Source organism: Natator depressus, chromosome 1 (assembly GCF_965152275.1).
Source record: "Natator depressus isolate rNatDep1 chromosome 1, rNatDep2.hap1, whole genome shotgun sequence".
Classification (NCBI taxonomy): domain Eukaryota; kingdom Metazoa; phylum Chordata; order Testudines; family Cheloniidae; genus Natator; species Natator depressus.
Window position 1 is genome coordinate 112,264,639 of NC_134234.1, and position 27,741 is coordinate 112,292,379.

Below are 27,741 nucleotides of genomic sequence, written 5' to 3' on the forward strand. Positions count from 1 at the left end.
GCTCAGGCAAATTTCTCACTGATTCCAGCGTAAGGACAGCCGACTCAGACTCCAGATCACCAGGACTGGCTGTAGGTAATCCAGGAGTCGAGGCACACAACATGAGCCAGTGCACCCCAGTGGCTCCACCCCCAAGCTGTGGCTCTACCTGCCACATGGCGTGACAGTGGCTGGCCCATCCCTCCCTCAGTGAGGCAGAACAGTGGCATGAGATACCCCCTTTCCCCTCCGCCAACAGCAGGGGCAGTCGCAGTGACATCTGATCCTCTAGAGCAAGGGAGACAGCCGCGGGAGGATCACCTAATACTTTTTCTAGCAGTTGCGGAGTGAGGTTCTGCTTGGATGAGAAGGCCAGGCCCACTGCACTCTTCTCTTCCTGATAAAGTGGTGCTGGCAGGGCCCCACAGAGCAATGGCTCTGGGAATTAACACTGCGTTAAGATGAATGGGGCAGGTCACATGTTTCAGAGCGGTGGTTGCAGGCTGTCTGCAGAATCAGGCAGATAACACTGCATTAGTTACACTCATCGGGTTCATGTTTTCAAGCTTTCCTTCGCAACCACAAAGAATCGAAAGCAATTTAAAAAATGAAAGATTAGATTCTAGTGTAACCCCATGACTGCAGGAACCAGAGCCCTAGGCCTGGGTTTATAGTGCATATGCCTTAATCTGGCCCTGCCAAAGTAAAGTGAAATAAAGTGAGGATCAGCAGTTCCCTGGGTATTCATGAGTGTTCCAGTTGTAGGATGATTTATTTCTGTGGTACTATATTTTGTATATAAACCAAACACAATTTACTCTGCTTATAATAAAATAAATTTATATTTGTTTTTAATAGATGGACAAAAACAGAGCCAAAACTAGACAATATTTTCCTGAATTACCTGGGCACTATTTAATACAGTACTGATGCAGTTAAAACATAGACATCTACAGTATGGTTCTTGTTTGATTTGTTAGGTATAGAGTTTTAATATCATATTTCTGACACAGACAAAAATATACATTTTATAACAATAGCCACAAATACTACCCTGTTAAATAGCAGATTTACAATAACTTACTGTCTAATTGCACATTGTACTTGTTCAAATGAGATTAATGGGTAGAAGGCAAAATAAATGACCGTTTTATTTCTGTGATATTTATATTTTAAATCCTAAATTATTGTATTATATGAAAATAAAAGGCTAAATCTGACTGTTGCCATACTTGATTCTCTTAAAGTTTACATTCAGTTCAGGTTCACATAAGATTAGTTTATTTATAATACACATATTATCCTATGTGGACAGCTATAGACATAATAATAGTTCATAGATTACTTGCATTCATTTTTGACATCATGGCTATGTAATAAGCTTGATGTTATGAACAAATCTCATGCAGAAAGTTCTACAAACCTACCAAATAAGCATGTTTTCCACAGTAATTTTAAGAGTATGAAAATAAAGCATACAATCATGATAAGAATACTTGATCCACAATGGTAGGCCTAGAAATAATGACCTCAGTGTCTGAAAATGAACTTATTCCATAATTTTGCCTTATTGATTGTATAGAGGATTTAGCACTACTGTCTACAAAATGCAAAACTAGGAGAGAAACCTCAGAAGACTTGTATCAAAACCAAGTTGGCCAATGAACCATTTAGCAGTCGTAATTTGAAGAACCATATCCTATTGTCATTTTGCATGTGAAAGTCAATGGGTTTTTCTTTGTAAAAGTCAAGGTTAGGGTATGGCCCTTACTTTTATTCATATCTTTGTTCTCTAATGTTAGATAAACTGAACTAAGGCAAGAAGTCTTGGGGCTTGTCTACACTTACAGCACTGCAGTGGTGCAGCTGCACTGGAGAGCTTCTCCCATCAACACAGGTACTCCATCTCCCTGAGAGGCGGCAGCTATGTTGACAGGAGAGGCCCTGCTGTCAACATCACATTGTCTACACCAGGGGTTAGGTTGGTATACTACGTTGCTCAGGGGTGTGGATGTAGTTAGATGATGTAGTTATACCTGCCTAAGTTTGTAGTGTAGACCAAGCCTTGTAGCCAGGCATTATGCTAGAGTTCTCTGTGGGGACCTTGGAATCTTCCCCCACTTGAAAGAGCATCAGTACAGTCCCTCTGCAGTTTCTGTAACTCCCCTCTATGCAAGCATATAGGTCTGTTTTGTGGATTGGCAGAGTTGTGGAACCAATGCCCACACCCCAGACTCTCCTTCCCCCTCTGCCATAGGTGCTGGAACTAGGGGTGCTACCGCACCCCCGGGCTTGAAGTGGATTCTATTATATACAGGGTTTACAGTTTGGTTCAATGGCTCTTAGCACCCCCACTACACAAACTGTTCCAGAACCTCTGCCCTCTACTGCAATAGTGATGCCATGGAATAATGCTGCTCAGAGAGCAACAGATGTGGAATCCCCCATTTAGAACTGGTTGGGAAAACTTTGATAGAACCATTTTCCATCAGAGAATGCAGTGCTGTTGAAACTGAAACACATTTGTGTTGGTTTCAGTGAAATTTCACTTAGGAGATAAACCAGAAATAAAAAGTTTTCATAATGTTGAAACATCCTGTTTCAATATTTTTGGAATGAAACACTTTGATTTTTATTATGAAACACACTTCATTTTGAATTTTTTTAAATTCTGTATTATAATATATAATTTAAAAAGTCAAAATTGAAATAATGATTGTGACTAAGCAAAATGTTTCAATCAACCCAAACTTTTTTTTTGTAACCTCCTTTAGCTGAGAATTTAGAAGTTGCTGGGTTTCATTCCAATTTGGAATAAAACCAGTTTGTGAAATGGAATCTCCATCCTCTGCTCAGCCCTGCCCTCAGTACAGCTTCACTGCAGGTTGTCCCCATGAACTAGCCAGATCTTCAGTAGTTCTGCTATGTTCAGGCCTTCTAAGTCCATGGAAGGTATTAGTATTTAGCCTGAAGGATGAGATCCTGGCTTCCCCTATACAGAGCCAAAGTATCAAGGCTTTGCATGGTTCATTTACAAATCATTGCCAGATGGAGTCTTCATATTCATCCTTGAACTACGGCACTGCATTATGGCTGCAAGTACAGGCATGGTTCACTGTGCCATCGAATGGGGGGCTTTGGACTAGCAGTTCTAAGCTGTGCATAGACCCCTGGCCAGACTCCAGCAACTTCTCCTTCTCTTTCTATATGGTCCAATGGAGAATGCCACTGTGCATGCAGCAGGTTTTGGAGCCCCCTAAGTGGTCTGAATCTGCTCTTCCACTCACTCAGACAGTAGAAACATGGCATTTCTACTGTGTATTGGGCCATGTGTGCATTTGAAGGAGATCTAGTTTTGATCTACAGTCCTTAGAGCTTTACTTTTTTTTTTTTTTAAATCTAGTACTGCAGTTCATAAGGTGCACATTCAGAGCTGAGATGCAGTGTTATTTTTGAAATATGACTTTTGGAAAAACATTAACATTTCTAAAATGAATTTTATGTACATACATAATATACACATAGAATTAAAACTCCACAAAAGGAGCAAAAAAATTTAAGGATCAACCTTGTGAAAGTTACATTAACACTGAATGCAAAAGTTGATGGCTTCTTCCTATAGCAGCAAAACATATTCTTACATTTTCTGTTCTCTGCTATAATTCATAGTTTCATGAATGTTAATAAGAAACTGTCACCAGTAATCAAAACATAAGGAAATATGAATTTGAGTTTTACACTTTTCTGTCATCTGTTAATTTTACAAGGATCACTGGAGAATTACTGGAGTATAATTCTTCATTGTAGAGCAATTTAGTTATTAGGCCTCCCATTGGGAAGGACCAGTACCACTGACAACAGACACAGACATCTAAGATGTGGTCAAGTGGCTGCAATTTTATTTGTTCTTAGTTTTCAGTGCCAGGGGGCTGAGCAGTAAGAGGCCAAGGTCAGTCTGGTGCTGCCTTTTATGGGTGGTGATCCACCTGCTGACCAATCCTAGTGTTCCACAGAGGCATTGGGATTGACCAATAGCAGCCCTCCTAACAAAGAAGGACTCCCTTTGGCTGACAAGCATCTCTGTGCCAGCTGTTGGGTGTGTGGATTAGCTTGAAGGCTGACACTTACAGCTGCCCAAAAGTTTTCTGTCAAAACTGTTTTTCAATACAAAATTGGGTTTTCAACAAAGTGAATTTTTCCACATGTCCACTTTCCATAGAATATTTAGACTTTTCACAGCAAACCCCAAAATAAAATAGATTACATTTTTTTGTTTGAAAACATTTTGTTTTTGATGAAAAGCTGAAATTTTCTACAGAATCCGCACCCCCATCTTCCATCCAGCCCGCTTGATTCCCCCTACTATTAATGGACTGTGCACTGTTACATTTCCACACCAGCAGACTGTTTATGTCCAATATTCATTTGTACACTGAGCAAAGAAATTGTTTCTTTTCTCACAACTGCAAAACTGTATTTACCTCTACAAAGCATAAATTCCCATTACTTCACCCAGAGCTTAATTTTCAACTCAATTTATTGCTTTAATTGTTTTTTATAAACAAGTTTTTTATCCTCTATTGGTGACAGCCACTCAGAGATAGAAAGGAAAGGCGTCTGTTGTAATATACTTTGTTTAAGTTTATCTTGCATATTGCATAAGATAACACCACTTTAAAATAGTGATATCTTTTTAAAAAGAAAAGGAGGATTTGTGGCACCTTAGAGACTAACAAATTTATTTAAGCATAAGCTGTAGCTCATGAAAGCTTATGCTCAACTAAATTGGTTAGTCTCTAAGGTGCCACAAGTCCTCCTTTTCTTTTTGCGAATACAGACTAACACAGCTGCTACTCTGAAACCTGATATCTTTTTGAACCTTTTGTAAGTATAATACATTTAACCCTCCTATAAGGAACTTATTGTTAATCACACACTTAATTACTTTAGTAGAAATAATAAAATACTGGATGTATTTTTACAAAATTTGTTATAAGAAAAAGCAAGAAAGGTTGTTAATTATTACTTCTTGTTCAAGCTACCTGATAATTAGCAATGAATCACTTACAGTAGTGACCACATATTTTTCAATTAGTGCCAATATAATGCTGACTGCTCATTATTTTAGAGTGACCATATTATAATCTCACAGATGACTGAATACAAATGTCAAGTATCTTTATATACTGGCTGACCTAAATAATTTTCACTGTTTTTTGTTACTTATATTTTGTGTTGTGCATATATTTATTAAATTCTGTAGTATCAAGATCTGTTTGCATGGGGGGAGATGCGGAATTTATCCTTTGTTTGAGATTCTATAACCCAACGTAACAAGTTTGATAATAAAATACAACAGTTTATTCCCCAGGCTCCCACTCTCATAGAAGTGATTTAAAGAATTGTGCAGTGGCATTTTATTCCGGGTCCCTGTTTTTCTTCTGCTAAAATGCCTCTTACCATTCTTCATGGGATACCCTGTTGCACTGCATTTTATGTGAAAGCAGAATTTCATTTTGTGTTGGTCACTAAGTTATCTTCAGCACTGGATAGCTCTGGACTTGAATCAATGTCACTGAAGGCCTCCTTATTTGTGAAAGTTGAGTTCAGAGTCAGACTGTGCCGAGGCTTCACAGGTGCAAGCTCATTTAATATAATATTGTCACTTTTTACAAGAGTTGCTTTGTCCATGTTTTCTTGACTGTACCTCGCAACAACAGCATCAAGGAAGTCTAATTTTGGTGGCAAAGAACCACTTTCAAATAAATATTTTGCTAGGTAGGAGACTGCAATATTAGTGAAGAAGGAGGTGAGCATAGCAAGTGTTTTAAATGGGAAGCGTTGGATGTATATATGATTTTTATCTGCGTAGTAACCAGGATAGAAGATCAAGGGCTGAAGGTAAAGGTATGGTTCTCCTCCAGTAATTCTGAGAAGGAGGCCAAACAAATATCCTGCAATGGCACCATAAGTGTTGGTTCCTTTGATAAATAACACACATAAGAGTTGTGGGAAGATGATGATGTAAACGAGATCAGAACTGAGATACCAGAGTCCATAAACTGACTTAGCTAGCAGTGCCATTGCTGTTGCTGATGCTCCAAAGACAAAAATAGTGATTCGCATGACCCAAATTATTTCCCTGTCTGAAGCCTAAGAAAAAAGAAAAAAGTGTTAGTTTTCCATAGTAATGCATGTATGACTTTTATTATGAATAGATCATACATAAAACTCTGAAAAATCAGAGGATTTTGCATGATTCATAATCAGATATTGTGAAAGATTTAGCAAGATATGTAGCATGTAAGAACAAAAAAATTCAAGGGGCGTGGCTGTCTCCCCCCCAATTTTTGCAGCTTTAGGGAAATATAGTTTAATATAGTGCACAATCAAAAGAACAAGTAGACTGACAGAACTGAATTTTAAAAATAAGCACATCATGAAACAATTTGCTGATGTGAGAACATATCACTTCATTTACACTGACAGGCTTTTGAGCTACAGTTCATTCTACTCAATTTCAATTTGTCAAATGATTTCTAAACATTTTTGATGTTAATTGGTGATCTGAAAATGTCTCATAGTTAATGATTTAATAAAACTTGTGCTGACAATAATAATTAGGAATTGTTCAAGTATATTGTAACATCATGAATAGAGCTAGCTACAGTTTGAGCAGATGTTACTTTTTCACCTATGTAATTAATCATAACCACCAGGATGTCTATGATTTTTCATTTTCTTCATTTAATATACTGTAATAAGAGAAATGTTACATTTTATCTTACTAGAGATAGAAACAAATGGAGAAAATTGTCAGTGTCACTTTGAAAGTCTCCCCAAGACCTTTTCATTAAAAAAATAAATTGAAATTTAATCTCACATTTTGTCGAAATGAAAGTTGATAAATGTTTCGAGCAAACATAGAACTCGCTGATAAGATTGAAGAGTCAGCTGATGACATTACAGCAGCAGATACTGCACCAAGGCCAAAGAAAGAAATATAGACAGGACAAAGATATTGAAGCACAATTGGTAAAATCATATCTGCTTCTTGCCTCTCTGTGGGGTCTGGTAAACCATACATAGTCTTGTTCCAATCTGTAATACAAATATATATACATATATACGTAATTGATTGTATAGGATACATATTGACTTCTTTGCCTTTGTGAATAATCAGTGATCCAGTGCATATTGTCATGTTCATTCATGCTCATTGAGCCTATGCAAACCTTGCCAATTTGAGTTCTGATGGTTGCAGCAAATCTAAACCAGCTGTTCTGCTTTTCAGGGGGTTTGTACCACCTGAGGTTCTGTTGGAGGGGTGGGCTCATTTCAGCCTGAACACTCCAAATATACCTGGCTAAATTTGCTGATTTCACAATGAAACTAATGGGTTGTGCTAGCGCCTTCCCCACTAACCTCTGCACCCGAAAGGCCCCTTCCTTTTTGTTGCTATGTTCTGATCCAGTGGCCCTCAAACCTTCCCGCCTTCTTGGAATCTTTTGGGTGGCCATGTAGCCTGCTGCCCTCATCTGACTCTTTGAAATCAGCGCACGGGACTATCCCCTTCGACCATGAGGCCCAGTCTAGGAAAGGTCTTCTGCCCCAACTCCTCCTAATCATTAGCAGCATCACTGAAAACAGACTCTTGGTGCTGCAGATCACTGTTCTGCATTGACCACTCCCTGGGGCAGCACTAAGTGTCTTGTGACCAAAACTAGAACTAAAGAAACTCTGTGTTTCTCTAGCTCCTGTGCAGGACAGCATGGTGTATTAAGACATCAGACTTCCCTAGAGAGCAGTGCAACAATAGGAGCAACAACATTTCCTGTGGTTCTGTTGCTGAATTGGAGTAGAAGGAAGGAATGCCCCAGGATATATGTCAGCGATTGCTGAACACAGGGTGGCTTCACCTACATAGCCACTGCCCAGGTGTTTGGAGTATGAAATATCTTTTCGTTATGCTTGCACAATGCCTAACAAAATGGCCCGTGGTCCATGGCCCGTGGCTGGGGCTCCTTGGCAATATAAATGCAAATTATATTATTAATAATAAATAGCTAATATCAGGATGTAACTCAAACTAAAATATTGTATCAAGTTTGTGAACATCTAGGAGAGGCAAAATAACAGCAGCAACAGGGAAAAAAATCCCAGCTGCAATAGCACCAGGTTCTGCCACTTGAACAATAGTAAAATCTTTGTAAGATGGTATTTGCATAAGGTCTAAGACACACATAGTTAACTTGCTCTGATTCCATTCCATAGAAGGTAGTTTTAGACATTTACAACAGGTAGTTCATGAGTGTATTCAAAATATATTAAATATTTACATCATTAGACTGAGCTGTGGGATACTTTGAGTCAAAAGAATGTTCTGTACAATTAAATTCAGGTCTATTCTTGTGTAAAGGAAATCAGGAGAAGTTTAATGGTATTATCTAGCTGGATTATATTGAACACACACTCTATAAGGGTTTTCACACATTGATAGTCATGGTTGTATTCACTCTGTTCAGTCATTTACCTGTTGATGCTCCTATTGCACCAATGAGTATTGCAGGAAGGGCCATCACAAGACAGCCAAAAGCAGCCAGAAAGGATAATACTTGAGCATACGTGGCAGATGAAGAAGAAAGAACTCGCTGAAAATATGCTTGCCATGGGATTCCTCCCAACATCTGCAAGTACAATAAACAACATTCTATCATTTCTGGTTTACTGAGGGTTTCTTTAATATATTTATATACACTGGAACAAGCAACAGCAATAATCCACTGTTGTTACTACCTCAATTATATATACTATCAAAAATTTCAACCAGGCACAGCCCATAACAATTGAATATTTTCACTCTCTCAAGTAACACTGAAATCTTTTGATGTGTAATCACATCTCTCCTTTTCTATGCAGGCCATTCCCTTGAACAATTACTTTGCACTTCACCAGTTATCCAAAGATCTCAATGAGCATCACAAATACTAATTAAGCCTTACAACAAAGATTAGGAAATATTATCAACTAATTTCATAGATGGAGAATTGACATTCAGAGCACCCTCTTGAACCAACTAGATCTACCTTAGGCACCAGTGGAATTTGAAATGAAGATTTCTTTGTACTTGAGACAAGTTTTAGACCTCCAAACCATGCAACTATGTACTTTCAACCCAATCCTCAAATAATTCTTCTAAGCCATGCAGCCAAAGTAATATTAATGGAAAGTCTAAGAAAGCAGTGGCACAGAACTTTCAAACCATCATAATTGTAGAGAAACAATATTTTTTCTTTTAAAAATGGTGCATCTCTTCTTCTATCTTGTTGAATAACAGGAATCATGTTTGAGTAAATTTAAAAAGACACACAAAAATCTACATTACAAGTACATGACTAAGGTTGCAATGTCAAGTCTGTCTAGAGAGCAGGGTTTGAATAGTGTCCAAAATATAAGGAATGGGGCCACACATTGAACAAAGAGAAAACAAAATATTAAACGGCTGCTCATTAACTGAGCACCATTCATCCTGTGCACGGTGTGTGGCAGGGGTCCTGTGGAAAAAGTAATATGTGATCATATAGTTAATAAGAAAAGGAGTAGTTGTGGCACCTTAGAGACTAACCAATTTATTTGAGCATAAGCTTTCGTGAGCTATGAATATTCTCAAATAAATTGGTTAGTCTCTAAGGTGCCACAAGTACTCCTTTTCTTTTTGCGAATACAGACTAACACGGCTGCTACTCTGAAATCTGTCATATAGTTAATGACTGTTATTATAATACATACAAGCAAAGGGGACCAATTAAGGTTTCACAGGCAACCTAAATTCTGACATTTCTTCATTTTTGAAAGTTTGGCTTTACAGTCTTAATAGTGATTTTTTAATACAGTTTTTTTTGCGTTTATGCACGTAACTTCCTAAGTTTTTATAAAATGCATTCCATCATATGGCATCATATTGACACCCTCATGGGCCATCAACAGGGTTGGAACCTTCAGAACCACCAAACAGACCTCTTCCCCTTGAGCTAACAGAGTAACAGAGACCAGTAATATGTTCTATTCCTCTACACCAGTGGTTCCCAAACTTGTTCTGCCGCTTGTGCAGGGAAAGCCCCTGCCGGGCCGGGCCGGTTTGTTTACCTGCCGTGTCCGCAGGTTTGGCCGATTGTGGCTCCCAGTGGCCGAGGTTCGCTGCTCCAGGCCAATGGGAGCTGCTGGAAGCGGCGGCCAGTATGTCCCTCAGCCCGCACCACTTCCAGCAGCTCCCATGGGCCTGGAGCAGTGAACCGCGGCCACTGGGAGCCGCGATCGGCCGAACCTGTTGATGCAGCAGGTAAACAAACCAGCCCGGCCTGGCAGGGACTTTCCCTGCACACGCAGCAGAACAAGGTTGGGAACCACTGCTCTACACCTTCCCCAAGTTGGCCAAATTTGCCTGATTTTCAGAGGGATAGCAAAAGTTACAACCCTGGCACACAGGGCATCAAATTCCAAGTTCCTGCTCTAAAGCATGGGGGCACTTGAATTCTCAAAGGAAAGGGTGACAGAATCTTTTAACATAGGCAAAAAATATATTTTCTAGCTCCATTCTCAGAAACAGCTGAACCATTTTGGCTGAAATTTTATAAATAAATAAATTCATTCAGCCTGAGGCATTCACCTGGAATAGAAAGTTATATGTCCAAAGTTATAAGCAACTGAAAAGAAGGATGTTATAATGCAAAGTGCTGGGCAACCTTAAGAATACATGGAGTTACCAGCCGTTCCTACACTAAATGGATTTTGCAAACATTAAACTCAGTTTCACTCTGGCATGCATCTGTCTGTCCATCCATCCATCCATCCAAGGTTTTCTAACTCACCTACGACTGTGGCATCTTTAATCAGCTGTATATAGTATTTATTGCCTCCTACAATATAGTCCTCTGGCAAGAATACCATCTGTTAAATCGTATCCCTATTCTATTCCTTAACTTTAACTAGGTCAACTGTTTTAGCTAAACAATATTTAACTGCTTTGCTGATGGCCCTCCAGTTCAGCTGCTCTGCTGCCATATTCTACTGAAATTTCATTGAAATCAATTGACTATCAGGATATATCTGGTATATTCATCAGCAGTGAAGAAGTTAAAAATCTCCATGCACAGTTTACTGGCAACTTTTAATTAGCCACTTTACATTTACACATGTCACATGGCAATACACTATGAATGATTAAATGCTTTTTTTCTCTCATACAAGCCATGACTTACCAGTAAAAAGAAATTGTCAAGCCATGAGTAGACATCAAGTGATTCAATGGATCCAAGCCAAGACTCTTTCTGCCCAGCTGTGAATCCAATGTTTTTAACTGCAGGATGTGACATTGCAAAAGGAACACTGATCCACTATAACCAAAGAGTGACATTTTATTGAGCGTAACAATCTGTGCAAAAATTATGAAATTATTGTATGAAACATTTTACTCAGTATTTTTCTTCTTACTGTGTGCTTTAGCTCAAATGTCAAGTGTAATCACAAGAGAACCAAATTCTCTGTTGGTGTAAATTCACTGATGCAGAGGTGGATTAGGGGTTTGTGGGGTCCTGGGACAGAGCAAGTGGGGACCCCTCCCCATCCCTTCTGTCTGCAGCCTCCCCCAACTCCCTTCCCCCCTGCTCTGCCCGCCTGGTGGTCCTGCCAAGGAAATGGGGTTAGGGGACGGAAATGGGGTTAGGCAGGGGTTCACCCTGTTTTGCCCACTCAGCACTCCTGTGCGGGGGTGCCCATTTTTCCAGGGGCTCCCCAATTGGCGGGGCCCCTTTGCATGGGCCCCGTTGGCCCAGTGGCTAATCCGCCACTGCACTGAAGTCCACAGAGTTATACCAGTGGAAAGTTTGGCACAAAATGTAGGTACACATAAAAAGCAAATGTATATAGATAAGAGGGAATTATGCTATAAATCAATGTTTCCCAAACTTTTGAAAGCGGAGTCCCCTTCAGGAAAATGAAACCATCTACATGTCCCTGTTATTGGAGCAGTCACTTGAAATCTGGCCAGAGGGGCTGGTGTTTGCCCCAGGGATGTGCCTTGTTCATCCCCACGAAATTCTGCTCAAATTTGGTCAAGTTCTAAGCTTTAGAAAAACCACAATTTGCATATGCTCAATAACCTTTAGATTGTAGGAGCTAAAATCTGTGAAGATTTTATCCACACTGGGCATGCTCCTGCCCAGAGCTGAACAGGACTTCCCCTTCCATTGATGCTCTGGGTGCTGTGAGTTGTGCTGATTCCAGGTCTGGGCACCTGAACTGAGAACAGGGAGCCTGTCTCTCTTATGCTCTCATTGGCCTCCACTGGGACCAGGCATCTTAAAAGAGGAAGCTGCCTGATCTGACAGCAGAGGGAACAAGAGCTGGACCTACTAGGGGGTAGACACTGGGGTGAAGGCCATCAGGACGGGAGAGGGAAACGGGGACGGGGATGTGGGGTTGTGGGGAGACTGTGATTGGCTGAGCAAGGAAACTGGGACTGAGAGACAGGAACAGAAACAGGGAGAGCCGAATGAAGCAGGATTAGTGTGGGGGTAAAATAGTATGTGATTAGGTCATTAAAGACTGTGCTGCAATACATACATGTAAGGGGGCCAAATTAAAGTTGCACAGGCATCTTTAATGCTGGCATTTCCTAAGAATTGAAAGTTTGATGTTGCCATTTTAATAATGTTTGTTTAGCGTAGCTGTTGTATGTACCATACACGCATACAGTGATTAAAGGGCAGATTCTTTGCTGCGTACAGTTTATGTTGAACTGAACAGAAGGGGAGGGGTTTCTCGGTAAATTCAGTAATGGATCCATTATTCTATGCCCTAATCCCAAACACTGGCATAGTTTAGGACAGTCTAGGGACTGCTCTGAACTGTGCCTGAAGGCTATGTTTCCTTAGGGACCAGATGCCAGCTGGGGATTTCTGGAGCAGTTCCCCCTCTGGCTGCTCACCCTCTTGCACTTCTTCACCCTCTGTGCCACAGGCCGCTGGGAAGGAGGTGAAGGGGCTGGTTCCAAAAGGTATGCGTCAGCTAGGACTCCCCCATACCAGGTATGTCCCCAGCTGAGGAGTTACAAGAGGTTTGGCATTGCCTGAGTGGTTCAAAGGGATGGAATCAGCCAGAGAATAGAATCCTGTGTCCCTCCTTCAAACTCTTACACGTCATCAGTGTATGGGCTCACTGGCACAAGTGCAGCTCTGTGCTCACAGAGGTCCCTCTGGAATCAAACTGGAGCAGTTCTGCTGTGCAGGCTGGATTTGGAGGCTTTGCATGAGGAAGAGGGGGCAGGACTGGTTGGTTATGGGACAGGTGTATAGATCCACTGCTGTGAGAATCTTCCAGTCCTCCTTTGAGCAGAAGCTCTTTGGGTCTGTGGAAGGCTACTTCATACTGCCACTAGGCTGAAGTAATGTCTCTGTAGAACCACACTGCTCGGCAGCATGGTGAGGGGAAGGATTTCTTCTCCCCACTCCCAGTGACCATACTCAGTTCCCAAGCCGCAATTTAGGCTGGGCTCTGGGCCTCTGGATTAGGCCTATTTTCCAGAGCAAGACCACTATGCTTAGAAAAAACAACAACGAGATATAAATGAGAAAACTCACCAGCCCCAGGAAGATGCAGAAGAGCTGAACCACATCAGTATAGGCCACTGAGTATAGTCCACCCACCAGAGTGTACATAATTGCAATCAGGGCAGAAACAATCACTGAAATATTGACATCAATATCAATGATCACACTTATGGTGGCACCTGCAGGGGAAAACAACAGACTTTAGCTCTTCTGCTCTCTTCAGTCTCCTTTCAGAAGCCAGCTTCAAGATCTGTCACACTCTGCAAAATAAAACTGTGCTTTGCTTTCTTTGGCCTGTTTTTCACTTTTAAGATCCAGTCGATAGTAAAGAGAAGGTGTGGAGCTGCATTTTGTCTCATCCCAGGGAGACAAAAAGCCTCCTGGAGCTCCTGAGCATGCTGGGAATATGTGCTTGCAGCTACACTCCTTTCCAAGCGACAGCTTTATGGGCCAGTGCCGGGTTACAGGGCAGGTATATGGCCCTGTCTCCTCCACATCTCATTTGCAACACCATATGCCCTTGAAGGAGTAGGGAGAGAGTAGTCCCGGACCCTGTGCTCTGTTAATTGTAGAGACTGCAATTCTGCCTCTTTCTGACTCAGGCTTGGCAGAGGGAAGGAAGGCAGGCTCCTCCGTACACCCTCTCCTCACATTGTGTACCCTCACAAGGGCCAGGAGACAATGGCTTTGATTTCTCACTCTGTGCAAGCTGTGTTGGCTTCCCCAATTCACAGCTGCCCAACCTTGGCACCAGTTGGGGCTGCACAGGGATGGACCTTACTCACATCACCGGATGATGGGTACAGTGGACCTGTGCTTCTCCATGAGCCTCCCTCCCCTCCCTCTCCTGCCTACACCCCTCCCCTTAGGGTGGAGGGTAGAGGAATGGCTGGGATAAGGGGGGGCAGAGGAGACACTTCCACTGGATTTACACCAGAGGCTTATTTCCCTGCCCAGGTGGAATTCTCCATCCACCTTCTTCAATTGCTTTAACTCCACTTTGAGCTGCTGGCCTGGGGGCAAAGTGGCCAGCCCCCGGTGTTTCCAGATGTTGTGTGTATGGACATTATGCTAGAAATTAATGGCTTTTGTAGTATTGATTATATACACCTTATTTCTACAGCACAAAACTTTAACATACATTCAAACGCTGAATCTCAATAAAGCAATTAGTATATTTTCCTTAGATGAAAAAAAACCCCAGTGTCACATGAGTGCATCTTTTATCATTCATTTTAAAAATCCTTCCCCCACTAATTTCAGAATGTTTAATTTAAACCATCACAATGACTTGTAGGTGCGGCATCTCTCCTGTATGTAATCACTAAGGTCCGTGTGAATCCATAGTTGGGAAAGACCTAGCAGTATAGCTCCTGCAGAAGCTGCGTTGTCTTAGGGCGTCAGGGAGCTACTGGGAGGCATGCTGTTGCTTCACAGATGCCTTCAGAGAGCCTCCAAGATTCATGGGTTCAGGGATGGAGCCACATACCTTTCTTAGACTCCTGCAAACCTGTCCCTTTCTCCCAAGTGAAGAACTATGAGGAAATTCAGAGTCAAAACTTATTCCCCAGAGTGGACCTTCATAGGGGAGAATGGTCCAGTAAATTTGGGAGCACAAAATGGATGACTTTGTTCAAATAGTAGCTAAAATGGAGAAACCTCCCAATTTTATAGTCTTTAATTACCACTTGTTAATATAACATGCTAGAAAGACAGTCACAATACTTACTTTCTTGATTTGAAATACAACATCAAGCCTTCTCAAAAATCAATTGATCTTCATTCAAAAAGAAAGAACATTTTAAATTCTCAGAAAGTTCTTTGCGTCATTCACTTCCCATCACCTCAGCAGGCAATTTGCTCTCAGGTTCTTAAGGGTCTTGTGATGAAATTATGGAGAACAAGTTCCCCAGTGCTTTGCAGTTAATCAGAGCACAGTTGGAAAGAAGCTTTAAATTTTATTTTTTGTTTAAAAAAAGATTGCCCTGTAAAGCAGTACTATACATGTGCACTCTGTGTGTTACTTGGTCTGAGTCACTACCACGAATGGTGATTTAACTCAAGAGTTTTCTCCATTTTTGAAGGGATAACAAAATTCAGATCTCTAATAGGGATGGGAGAATGGAGGTGTGATTTTCTATATACAAATATTAGTCTTCCTTTCTGAGCCATGTTTCCATTAGTTCGCTGAATCATTTTTGAAACCTAAGAATGTTCTTTATGTTTCCAAATACAGATGCATTCTGAGTTTAACAAGATTTAGGTTCCTTGATCAGTCACAGCATTGCTTCTGTTCTATGATCCATTGAAATTGTTTTACATCTTAGGTCTCCTACAATGGTTGAATGCTAGGAATCATACCATTTATATGCACTATCAAAAATGTTGCGTGACTATCCTCTTTCTTTGATAGCTATTACTCCTGGTTGCTGTGATCTTGAGGCTGTCAACAAAAATTGTGTGACTGAAAATAACAAAATGCTTTAAAGTATACTGAGATAATCAAGGTTCTGATAATTGGGTATTTCTAGGTCAAGACAACTGTCCCTTTAAAAACTGTTTGGCCAGGGTAGTTAGCATTTTAAAGCAGTTTCTGGGTTCAAGGGTTGCTTTTGAACTGGTGCTTCTGTTATGCATTTCTGACTTTTAAAAACTCCCTCTGGACAGTGAATTAATGTTTTTACTGCTGATCCCTTACCTAACGCAGAGAAGATGGCTGCGGCCCAAAACATCTCTCCCATTAGAGCGGGTATAAACAGGAGCCCTCCCATTCTTTTTCCATAAAGCTGTTGAAATGGGTCTAACATTGTCACATAGCCTTTGGAACGCATGGGTTTTGCAAAAAATAGACCACCTAAAAATTAAACAATAGAAAACGCTAACTTTAGTGGAGAAATGCATTTACAGTCAGTAAAACACTGCTGGTTTTCACAGGTGTAATCGTGTCTGTTGGACTGTTTTTAAAATAAATTTAAAATGTAATTGTAATTAAAATATCCTCTCAACATGAAAGGAAGGTTTATTTTTCCATGTAAAGAAAGCAGTGGTTCAAAGAGCAGGATAAAAATGAATGAAAATCATTTAACACCCCCTACCCTATGCACATACACAACACTAACAAACATGGTTTGGTTATGAAAAACAAAATATGGATTTGTAAGGCTCGGTGCTTTAGTGCATTCAGCCTGCTCTGGGGGGTGCTCAGTTCATTTTCATTTACTGTAAAAACGCTTAGCTTGGGATCAACATATTGGAACAGGACTGCAAATTTTTTTTTTTGCTCTAATTTTATTTGGTGATGTACCCACAAGCCAGACACGAATGTCCAGCATGAGAAAGGAAGGAATTTACCAAGCATTATGTCTAAGAGAAGAACAGGGTTAGATGACTGGAAAGCATATCTGGGGAAGCAAGGAGCCACCTGGTAGGGGAAGGATGTATAGGTAGAGATGAGGAAAAGAGGCAGAAAAGCATCAGCAGGAGACATAGGAACAGAATAGATGGGAGGGGAAATGAAATGAAATTAAGAGCCAGACTAGACAGTGGGAAAGGACACTTAGCACATTACCAACAGATAAAAATAAATACATACATTCCTGATAGTACTTTTCCGTTCAAACAATTGCTGTAGTTGATACAGGGAGCTCATGTTAAATAATAAGATGATGACAAATCAGTCAGGAGTTAGTCTATGCTATTGTGCATGGGAAGGAAATTGGTTCACAAGACAATAGCTTTATTAAGTGGTGCTCCGCCCTATGAAGAAGGCTGAGAGCCCCTGTTCTACAATAAATTTTACTTTCTGTATTTTTTTTAAATGAAATAAAAAGGAATTGTGATGTCAGACCAACTCCCTTTTGTGCAAATAAAATATACTATGTCCATTTAAAACAACCGTAAGACTATATTTATGAAGTCAGAAGTACTGTATTTAAAAAACAAACAAACAACTACACTGTCAATACCTTACATACCAGCAGCCATTCAGTGTTAGCCTCCTAATTTTGGTATATCACTTTGGCTTTCATTCTGCATTTGAGGGGAAGGAAGGTCCCCTGTTTAGGGGACTAGCATAGGGGTAAGGAACCCTCAGTCAATCCCTTGCTGTGCCACAGGTTTCCTGTATGACCTTGGGCACATCACTTAGTCTCTCTGCCTCAGCCCTCTGCCTATAAAATGTTGATAATAGCACTTTGCTGCTTCAAAGGGGTATTGTGAGGATAAACACATTCAAGATTGTGAGGTTCTCAGATATTAGGGTGATGAGGGCCATATATAGTACCTTTCATAGGCAGATTTGAAAGAAACAAATTCTACTCAAAATAAAAGCTTTATATTACTGTAGCAGTCCTCTAATGCATTCAGAAGGGTTAACTTCTGGGTGTCAAAGGAAGTCTTGGTGATTTAAGATTTCAAATTATTTCCAATAATTAGTAATGCATTAGTTTCCTTTCTAAGGGACTGACTGAAAGCCCATTAAAGTCACTGGAAAGACCACCATTAACGTTAATGCCTTTAGCATCAGGTCCTAATTGTGGGGTTCCAATAACAATTTTAACATCTGTATATTTTAAGAAATGGAGAGACTAATTTATTTTTGCTTACCTAAAACCAGACTAAGGGAATAGCCAATGGGTGCCTGAGCCCAAGCCAGCCCATAGCCTGGGACATACACAGCTTCTGCTGTCCCATTGATATAGCCTCCTCCAACCCAGGTGGCTGAAAAAGAAGAGGAGGAAGAAATGAAAACATAAACTCTATTTTGATAGTCAACATTTATCATAACTTCTAATATAGAACTATAAGCTGAACTCAACACAGAACATTCTTAACATTTAAATTTAACAAGAGTTTAACCAATAAGGGTCCTTAAAATGTGTCTCAAGTTTCACTCTCCAGCTAAGTTAAAAAATCTATAGATTTAGCCAATTTTTAGTTCTACAAATGCCATTTAAAAAAAATTAGAGCTACGGTGGGCGTGTCCTACCGAAATTTTTAGACTTTGCCTAATCTGTATTTAAGCTTGCTAAAGATATATTCCTGAATGGAGCTGTGCTATATGTAGAGGTCCTGCTTTCATTCACATGAAGAACTGCAACATTTGTGATATCCCCAACTGCTGGAAGCTAATGCACTCATTCTGTCTCTGGTGGCAGATTGCCAGACCTTGGAGGCTGAGGATCAAGACTAAGTCTCAAATGCAGATCTCACACACTGAAGTGTATTGTAATTAGATCTGGGTAAATAATTCATGGCAAATAATTGCAGTGAATATGATTTCTTTTCCTGTTTGCAGATTGTCTGCAAATAGATCTTGATTTTCTCTAATGTATTTATACAGATACTCACTGAATAATATTTATGAATTAATATTTGTGTCTGTAGTTTGTTCATGGGCTGTTCATTACAAATATTAGATTTTTGAAATGCAAAACCCGAGTGGTTTTGATTGGACGCAGAGGTCACAAGATTTTGTTCTTATTCCCTGATTAGATGAGAAGGAATGTAACTCTTAGAATCATACTTCCAGAGTAAAAGCTTGTGATTCGAAATTCACTTTCTATGAGTATTCTGCAATATGCTGTCAGCAGTCACTGTTTCTACAAACATTCGTGCCAATAAACAAGTGGGGGGTGACCACAGATGAAACAAATTTATTTAAATATTTAAAAATTTCAATAAACTTTTATGGGAGATTGTTTACAGTATTCTCCCCACACTTTCTGTAATAATATCACTCAACCACTGAGCAGGTACAAAATGTGGGTTTGTGTGTTTTTTAATTTTGAAGCTAAATCTTGTACTTTTCCAGAGGCTAAGGAACAAAGCTAACAGTGGGGTTCTGACTACAAATCGAAATAAGGAATATCTTCTACTCTGCATTCTGAATCATAGCCCTGGTCCAGTGTGCAGCTGCAAATGTTTGTAGGAGATGTATCTGGGACAGCAGTGGAAGATCTGCTCCTGGTAAGAGTGGCCAAATCCTTCTGCCTGTGATCCTGGTGTTGTCAGTGGACATCTTGGTAGCTTTCCAAGATTTATTGGACAATACACAGACACTGGCAATGATAATACTGCATGCCCAGATATCAAGAGATAGAAGGAGCACACTCACCCCATTACTGATCCCTGGCACCAGGACCCAATATTACAGAATCACTGACATACTGCTTATACTATAGGCTTTTGTATCCACGGACAGGGATGGGTGGAAAAGCTGGAGAAAACATGGTCCAGTCTAGTTTGGTTCTCCAGTGTCCCGACATGCCTGTGATATGTATTGCTAGCTGTACGTTAAAGAGTATAGAGTAGTGGGATTGAAGTGCCTAGATACTACGATTGTCATTGAAAATGCTTAGGTGGATGGATGGATGTTTTACCTTCTTCACTTGGGAAGGTGGACATAGAATCTGTAGAGTGGTGCCCAGTACTCAAAGTCCAAGGCTGGAATAACTTATTGCCTGAGTCAGATCAATTGCACAAAGCATTGGTTGCATTTGAGATGGGGAGTAACAGGTCAGGACCCCGGACTTTCTCATTCCAGTCCACCCACTTTTCTTCCTATGCTGCTTAGGCATTTTATACCTGCTATAAATCATATCGGAGTATGGATATCAGGGTTCTGAATGCACAGAAGGGATTATTTTGTCCAGCACAGCCCTTTTCACCCAGAAATACTGACCAGCTTCCTTAGTACCGGACCAAACTCTTATTTTTTTTATTTTATCATATACTATATGAATAAGACAAAAATTCTGAGGTGCTGTTGCTAATGTATTAGCACATTTCTAATGGGATAATCTCTCATTTTAGGAAAGAATTGCTGGGCTTCACTTCATGGTCATTTCGGTTTCCTTCCCTCACAAAACTGCTCATGCAGTAATACTCATGTTCATACATGGTTGCATATATAAGATAACCGATCATTGTGTTGTTCTTTCTGATAGTTAGAATGTTCTGACAATGGCCCAGAGCATCTCCTGGCCTGGTTATACCCAAGGATCTCTTAATAGACCTTTTCCTGAACCATTCCGTGGGGGTCGTGTTAGCTCTCACCACCTCCCCGCATGAACAGGGAGTTCTGCCCTCAGAATCAGATCTCTGAGATCAGTGCAGACCGCAGGAAATCTATTTCATACCCACTTAGGATATTGCCTCTCTCATTGCCATAGCTATGATCAAGGGAGGTGCTGGGGCAGGAGCAAGATCAGTCTGTAAGAGAGAGAGGCTGCCGATAGGACATTCTCCATGGAAGCACCATGACTTTCCACTCTTATCACAAATAGCCCAAATTGGTTAATCTTCATTGGACATTGCAGAGCTCATCTATTTTCCCAGGCTTTCAGGAGAAAGGGCTGGTATTTGAGGATAGGGTGGAATATTGTTCAGTATTAATTTTTTGGTTGGTCAGTTTCTGGATTTGGGGGTGAGGAGTAGATTCTAATTACATTTTAATTTGCAAGACTGTCTTTTAAACATCCGTTGAAAGAACCTAGAACATTGGGAAGGTGCTCTTTTGGGAATGCATACATCATAATAAATAAGTAAATAAGAGCCGTAATGGCTGGGATAACATAAGGATAAAGTTTCATTCTTAGATGTATACTTTCTGATACTTAGCTTTGCTAAGCCTCACTTTTAAAGTTATTTTAATATAGTTATTGTGTGAGCTCCCTTTTTTAAACAAGCCAGCCACAGGGAATAAAAAAACTAGTAATCTGCAGAGTCAGTCACATATGGGAGACTACTTTAATCTTTTATCTGCCTACACTTCAGATGAAATACAGACAACACTAACTTTCCATTTTAAACGTACACTATGAGAAATGTTATAGATTATAATGTTATAGATTATGATGTGGAGTCAAATTCTGCTTTTAGTTCAGCTGAGAAACACAGAAATTCATATTAAATGATCCTTCCACTTCAACATGTATCACAATATTGGATTTTTCTAGTAGTTACGCAGATAGAAAACCAGCTAGCATATCTTTATAAAACAATCTGCTAACTGATCACTCAAATTGTTATCAAGCTAATGAGATTTTGTAAAACAAAGTTACTAATCACACAAGCATCATATTGATAATTTTTCATTGTGTAAGAAAATGTAGTGCTCTCTCTGACTAAAATGAAGAACAGTGTCCAAGGATCGTTATTATCGTGGCTCCGTTTGGAGCATTATTGTTAGGCTGTGGCAGCATTTTGATTAAACAACTTCCAGTGTTTTCCCCAGGGTTTAATCACAAACATAAACGTTTATGGTGGGCTGAAATTTGCCACGGTTCTCATCTCTGAGGTAATTTTTTTTTTACTAAATAAAAGGCTAATAATTTGTTCATATTCATATTTATACATGTAAAATGATATATGAATTAAAGGCATAATTTGTTCTTCAATACATCTTAAACAATTTCAGGTTTAAAATGAAATTTTGTGATTTGTCCATAATTCAGTCTTCTAACTCTTTGTATTTTGAGAACAGCAGATATGTTCAGCTTTGAACCGTTTTGTGTTAAAACATATTATTTACTTTTTAATACAGCTGTTTCTTAAGAAACATAAACATCCATTTAGCTTTTCCCCATTGACATTATTCATTGGGTGTATACATTTTATAAACTGTCTAAATGCTTATTTACAAAATAAACTTTAATGAATCTAAGGGCCTGATCCTACTCCCATTGAACTCAATCCAAAAATTCCAATGGACTCCAGGACTGGGCCATAAATTTGATATTGAAAGCTGCGTACTCAGTTCTGCCACCCTCGTGTTGAGTAACACCTTACCCTTTGATTTCAGTGGTACTACTTGTGGAGTAAGGCACTGCTCAGCAGGAGTCAAGGTAGCAGAATTGGGCCCTATTCTAATAAATACAATTTTAAAAAGGAAGTTTTAAAATTTTAAAGTTTTTTTTTTGTTCCCACATGCTTGTACTATGGGTGTGCTGTGATGCTCAATAAGCAGTTTTTCATTTACATTCTCATTTACGTGACATTTCTCATTTTTGAATTAGCATTTAAACAATTAAGGGAATTAATGGTATATATTTATGTTAGAATACTATTCCTGTAACTCAGGATTTTCAAAACTCAACCTAAAATATTTCCCTTTAGCTCATTCTGCCTGGATATCACAAGATACTATCCAAATATCAAAATCCCCTATTGTTCAGAGACATCAAAATACCAAGGCGTAACACGGCAGTTTCGTGGATATTATGGTTGATTATCATCATCTTACATTTAAAAATTGCCTTTCATTCCTGCTTTACAAACTGTGTGGCCCAATCATCCCTACTCAAACAAGACTTAGGCCCTGATTCTGCATAAATGTGTGAATACATGTACGTTTGAGCACTGTGCGAAGTGCCATTGAACTTAGCATGGGACTAACTTTATGCATGGTTGGTAGTCCCACATTAACTTCAGTGGGGCTACTCACAGCATGTAAAATTAAGCATGTGCATCAGTTTTTGGATGATCAAGACTTACACCTTAAAGTACATGGGATTTTTACCTGAGCAAAGACATCAGGGCTGGACCCTGTGTGAATACAGGAAACATCACCAGCACAGATGATCATAGGATGACAATTCTGTTTTGCGGCAACTTCTGAGGTTTCAAAAAAATTTGCTTTTGTTCTTCCTTTGTTTTGGGAGAAAAAACTTAGGAATGTTTTCAAGATAATGGCATTGTGTCAGGAGGATGTGTGTGTCCTGGTGGTTAGGACTCGGATGTGATAGACCTAGCGTCAAGTCCCTGCTCTGCCTGATTCAGAGCAGAGTTTTTCATCCCAAATCAGGCAGAGCAGGGATTTGTACCTGGGTCTCCCACAGCCAAGGCCTAACCCTAACCACGAGCCTCCCCACACCCTCCTTTCATGAAAATGTTTGAGAGGTTTTGTTTTCATTCCAAGGTGGAAGTAAAACAAATTTTGAAACTTCAGAAATTGCCACAAAATGGAATCATCATCTTCCAGTCACTTCTACTGGTGATGTGCCTCATTTTGGCGAATAAATTCTAACCAGAGTTCGTCACCGGTGATCATTGAGCTCCCTTTGCATGGAGAAGTGGCAGTTCAGCAGGCAACAGGAACACACTACACTACACAACAGTGGAGGGAGGGAAGTAGAGTTTTAGCCTTGATTCAGAATCTATTGGCTTTAAACAACATCCTGAACAATTTTCCTGCCCTACCACCAAATCTGCAGTCCTTAAGTGAGCAAAATTCCTATTGCAGTCAGTGGGAATTCTGCTTGATTAAGGACCACAGAATTTTGCTCTTAGTTTTTATGAGCCTCTTCCTTAACTCTGAAGCTGGAAAGACAGCAGAAGAAAGAAATTTCAATAGAATCTGATCAATCTAAATTGGAGGTGTAAGGGCTTCATGTTGGAATTGCATTAAGAATATCACAAATGTGAACGATTCTAAAACAAAATGACATATGTTTAAATAAAAAGATGACCTCAGTTCAGTTTGTATACAATGTAATTTTGTACAAATTAGATAGACTATCTGAAAACACTTCCAATTTAGGGCCAGATTGTGATGCTTTTACTCATACTACTGAAGAGTTACTCACACAAGTAGCCCCATTGTCTTCCCTTAGCCCAATGGCTCTCTCAGACACTCCAGTGCACCCCTCTGAGTCGCAGAGGTTGCGCTGGTATGATTGAAAGTAGAACTCAAATCTTCTCCTAATCTTTGTCCGCTAATATGAATACGCACAGTACAATATTAAATCATTTTGCCAAACTATGGCAAAATAGGCCAAATAATCCCTTGTGTAATTCTATTGAAATCAGTGGAGTTAAATTTGGCCCAGTGCAGAAAAATGGTCTTTGCTGCAGCATATTTTTCCATTTCTTTCTGAATTTAAAGTTTTTTTCTCTCCTAAAACACATCACTAACCCACAGGTTTGGGATGCTATAATAAAAGTAAACTGTATATTCACTCCACTGAAAAATTCTGATGACTCAGTCTTCTAACGAAAATCATTACTGCCCCAAATGTCTCTATTTTACTGATTAATACGGCACCAGTATAAAATAAATAGAGTTAATTCTTCCTTTACAATATAATAATGACTATTTAAATGAGTGGCATATTTACTTATTCATTAAACAAATACAGTATCAAACAATCAAAAAAATCATCCATCTTAAATCATGACTGTGCACTGAAATTAAGATTTCTTTTCTCCACTTTGCATTATTCAAAACACAATATTGCCTATATCTTTTATTCACATGAAAGAAAGAATGAGATGCTATGTTTCAGGTATAAAAAAGAGGGTTTATCATACCGGTCATCGTAAATCCACCAACTAGCAAGCCTATATCTCTTCCACCGACTATGATAGCTTCTCTGCGATCTCCATCGCTGCCACTATTTTTGGTTTTCCAGGCAGCCCATATTCCAACAAACAGGATTGCCAGATAGAATACAATTATAGCTACCAGCCCCTCCACATGGAAAGGCATGTCGAAATCACGACTGTTCCCTGGATTGCTATTTCATTAAGACCTCTGGAGAGAATGCAATAATACATTATACACTATACATTTGATAAAAGCAAACCAAATAAATCAGACATGTCATGAGACCAATTAGAACCAGAATATAAAGAAAACTCAGCGGTTCATCAAAGAGAGTATATAGATTATTTTATTAAATGGTTATTTCAGATGTAACCAGCAGTAATATGAGTTGTGTTTAAAACAATCCAGGTTACACCAATATTTCACAAACTTCTGACAAACCCTTGAAACTAAAAGCAAATGGTTACTTAAATTTTTTAAATTTGTTTCAGGAACAGAAAACTAGCATTACCTGAGTTAAACAAAACAATCTTGCTAAAAACTAGGGCCCTGCAAGAAATCACTTCTAATTCCAATTGTTTAATATACTCCTTGATATAGTAGAACTCTCTACTCAAGAAATACTTTCGCTTACAGCCTCCAGAATAGAAGATATTAATAATATGAGCTGTTCATTTTTACAAAGGGTCTTTAATGAGTTTAAATCCATGCTACAAAATTATATTAAGGAATATCAAAAGCTGTGGACAAATAATAACCACACTAGAAAATTTAAGTCTTGGAATCTATCCCCATTTCCTCCCCACATTAACTCCCCATTCATCTCCTGTACTTATACATCTGTATTTTCCTGCTCTTGCACATCTGTATTTGCTTTTTGATAAGAAAAATTCCCTGCACACCACAAAAATCTCTTCAATTTTGTCATTCATTTTATAAATAAAAAACTCCGTACATTTAAAAAAGTCAGAACAGTGCAACATGCCAAATAGAAGACAAGTGTAACTGAAATAATCTGAGATAAACAAACTCTGGAGGATTGATACTATTAAGAAATATACATATTCAGTACACCTTTGCCATCCTTTCTCACAGTTTCTTTGAACTCACTCTCAGTTACACAAAGAAATGAACCCTGTATTTTTATGTACTAGTTATTGACACAAAATATACAATCTTTAACGTATACTGTGGATCTCTACATAAAAAAAGTATTTAAGTTTGCATACAGGTCTATAAGTGAAGTTTAACTCCCCTTCTCCCCCACAGGAATTGCCAATACTACTGTCATCTAGATAGCGTGTAGCAAATTCTTCCAATCTTCCACATATCACCATCCAATACCTTTGACATACATAATCAGCCTTTACATTCAAGCAAAGCAGGTAGCTTGTGGTTTCTGAGTTTGCACAGGCAAACCCTGAGCTTGCCTACTAGCTACAGTAGCAAGTTAGAGTTATTACTCCCATTCAGCAAAAATAGGATCCAGACACACACAGTTCCCTGCATCTTCAGCATCACTCAGCCAAAGCTTTTCCCCCTCCAAAGCTTTTCCCTCCCCAGTGTCAATAATTCCAATCCCTGCCCCCATTCACCTCTTTTGTGGTAGGGTCTCCTCTTTCCCCTTCTTTCTGTGCTCTCTGTCTCCCTGTCTCTTGAACTGGAGTCAAGCAGTCAGATCCCAGCGCCTTTTGTCCAGAGGTAGATTGTGAGAAGCTTTCTCCTTTTTTAAAGGGACAGTTACATTGCAAAGAGCTCCAGCCCTGCAGGAGCATCACATCTACTAGAGCAAATGCACATAGTGTCCTGTACAACACGGCACACTACTGACGCAAGGGCAGTCACACGCCATGCCAGCTAAGAGGCTCACTGTGTTCCCCTCTTCTGTGTGGGGAGTGCATCTGTCAGAGCTTGGGGGGGGGGAAGATATCAGAGTGCAAGGGGGGACTGAGGAGAGAGATGACTCAAAGGAGAATGTCTGTAGGAGCCATGCATTGGGAACGGAGGGAGGGAATGATGAGGGGGGAGAAGAGGGAGGAAGAAAAAAATAAAAGAAAGGGTCAGAGAGGAGCAGGGAAGGAGGAAGAGAAGGAACTAAAAAGATTGGGGATGAGAACAGGTGAGTGGAAATGATAGGAGGAAGGGAACAAGAGAAAGAAGGGGCTGATTAAACTATCCATGCACTGGGCAAAGGGAACGAGGGGGAGTAGGTATTAGGTGGGAAGGCTGGATAAGGATGAATGAGAGACAAAGGGAAAGAGAGAGAGAGAGAAGGTTCGATTTAGATAGTATTAGCGAGTGCACAAGTGGTACAATAAAAATGGAAAAAAGTTCAAAATCCAAAATATAAAGTAGGGAGATAAAAGAGAGATGTATACATTAAAAAAAATCAAAAGGGCTTAAGAAGGCATCACACATTTTAGTCATTCAGTAGCCCCAGGATCAGCAGTGTGGAGTCTGGAAAGTCCTCCTGATAGAACAGGACAAAATGATCAGCCATTCAGTAGGTGTTCAGCATCCTCAACTACACCGCAACTGCACTGATGGCTGTTCCTGAAACCCCAGCTGTGGTCATTTGCCACACACCTCCCCACCCGACATCTGATATGCTTGAGCTTGCACTAGAGATAGCATGGCTGCTTGAAGCCTGGCAGTCTCTCCTCAAGCTGAGTGATGAGGAAGGAGTTTCTTACAGAGGCAGCAGCTCATTGCCGTTCTACTCACCACAATATGACAGCATCTACCGTAGACGCGATCGGTCACATAGTCCAGATTGGTCCGTGGTAAGGCACTTCCAACATATCTTTTGGAAAGTGACAGTTGTGGCGT

General features: G+C 39.8%; 1 protein-coding gene across 1 annotated transcript; it reads right to left on the bottom strand.

Moving 5' to 3' along the window:
* Nucleotides 1-886: 886 nt before the first annotated feature.
* Nucleotides 887-26,691, bottom strand: SLC5A7 (solute carrier family 5 member 7). The gene is made up of 9 exons (XM_074964463.1): nt 26,508-26,691; nt 24,897-25,119; nt 18,192-18,305; nt 16,285-16,440; nt 13,617-13,765; nt 11,238-11,372; nt 8,513-8,666; nt 6,863-7,080; nt 887-6,132 (listed from the first exon to the last, which is right to left on the bottom strand). Exons 2-9 carry the CDS (start codon nt 25,072-25,074, stop codon nt 5,491-5,493), a joined length of 1,746 nt encoding a protein of 581 aa, XP_074820564.1. The 5' UTR covers nt 25,075-25,119; nt 26,508-26,691; the 3' UTR covers nt 887-5,490.
* Nucleotides 26,692-27,741: the final 1,050 nt, after the last annotated feature.

Excerpts from the sequence above, each read along its gene's own strand:
- SLC5A7 (XM_074964463.1), bottom strand. The coding sequence starts at position 25,074 with ATGCCTTTCCATGTGGAGGGGCTGGTAGCTATAATTGTATTCTATCTG. Across the intron at positions 11,373-13,616 it reads TCTGCATCTTCCTGGGGCTG|TGGATCAGTGTTCCTTTTGC; the intron begins GTGAGTTTTCTC and ends CTTTGGTTATAG. Across the intron at positions 7,081-8,512 it reads TGCAATAGGAGCATCAACAG|ATTGGAACAAGACTATGTAT; the intron begins GTAAATGACTGA and ends TTTGTATTACAG.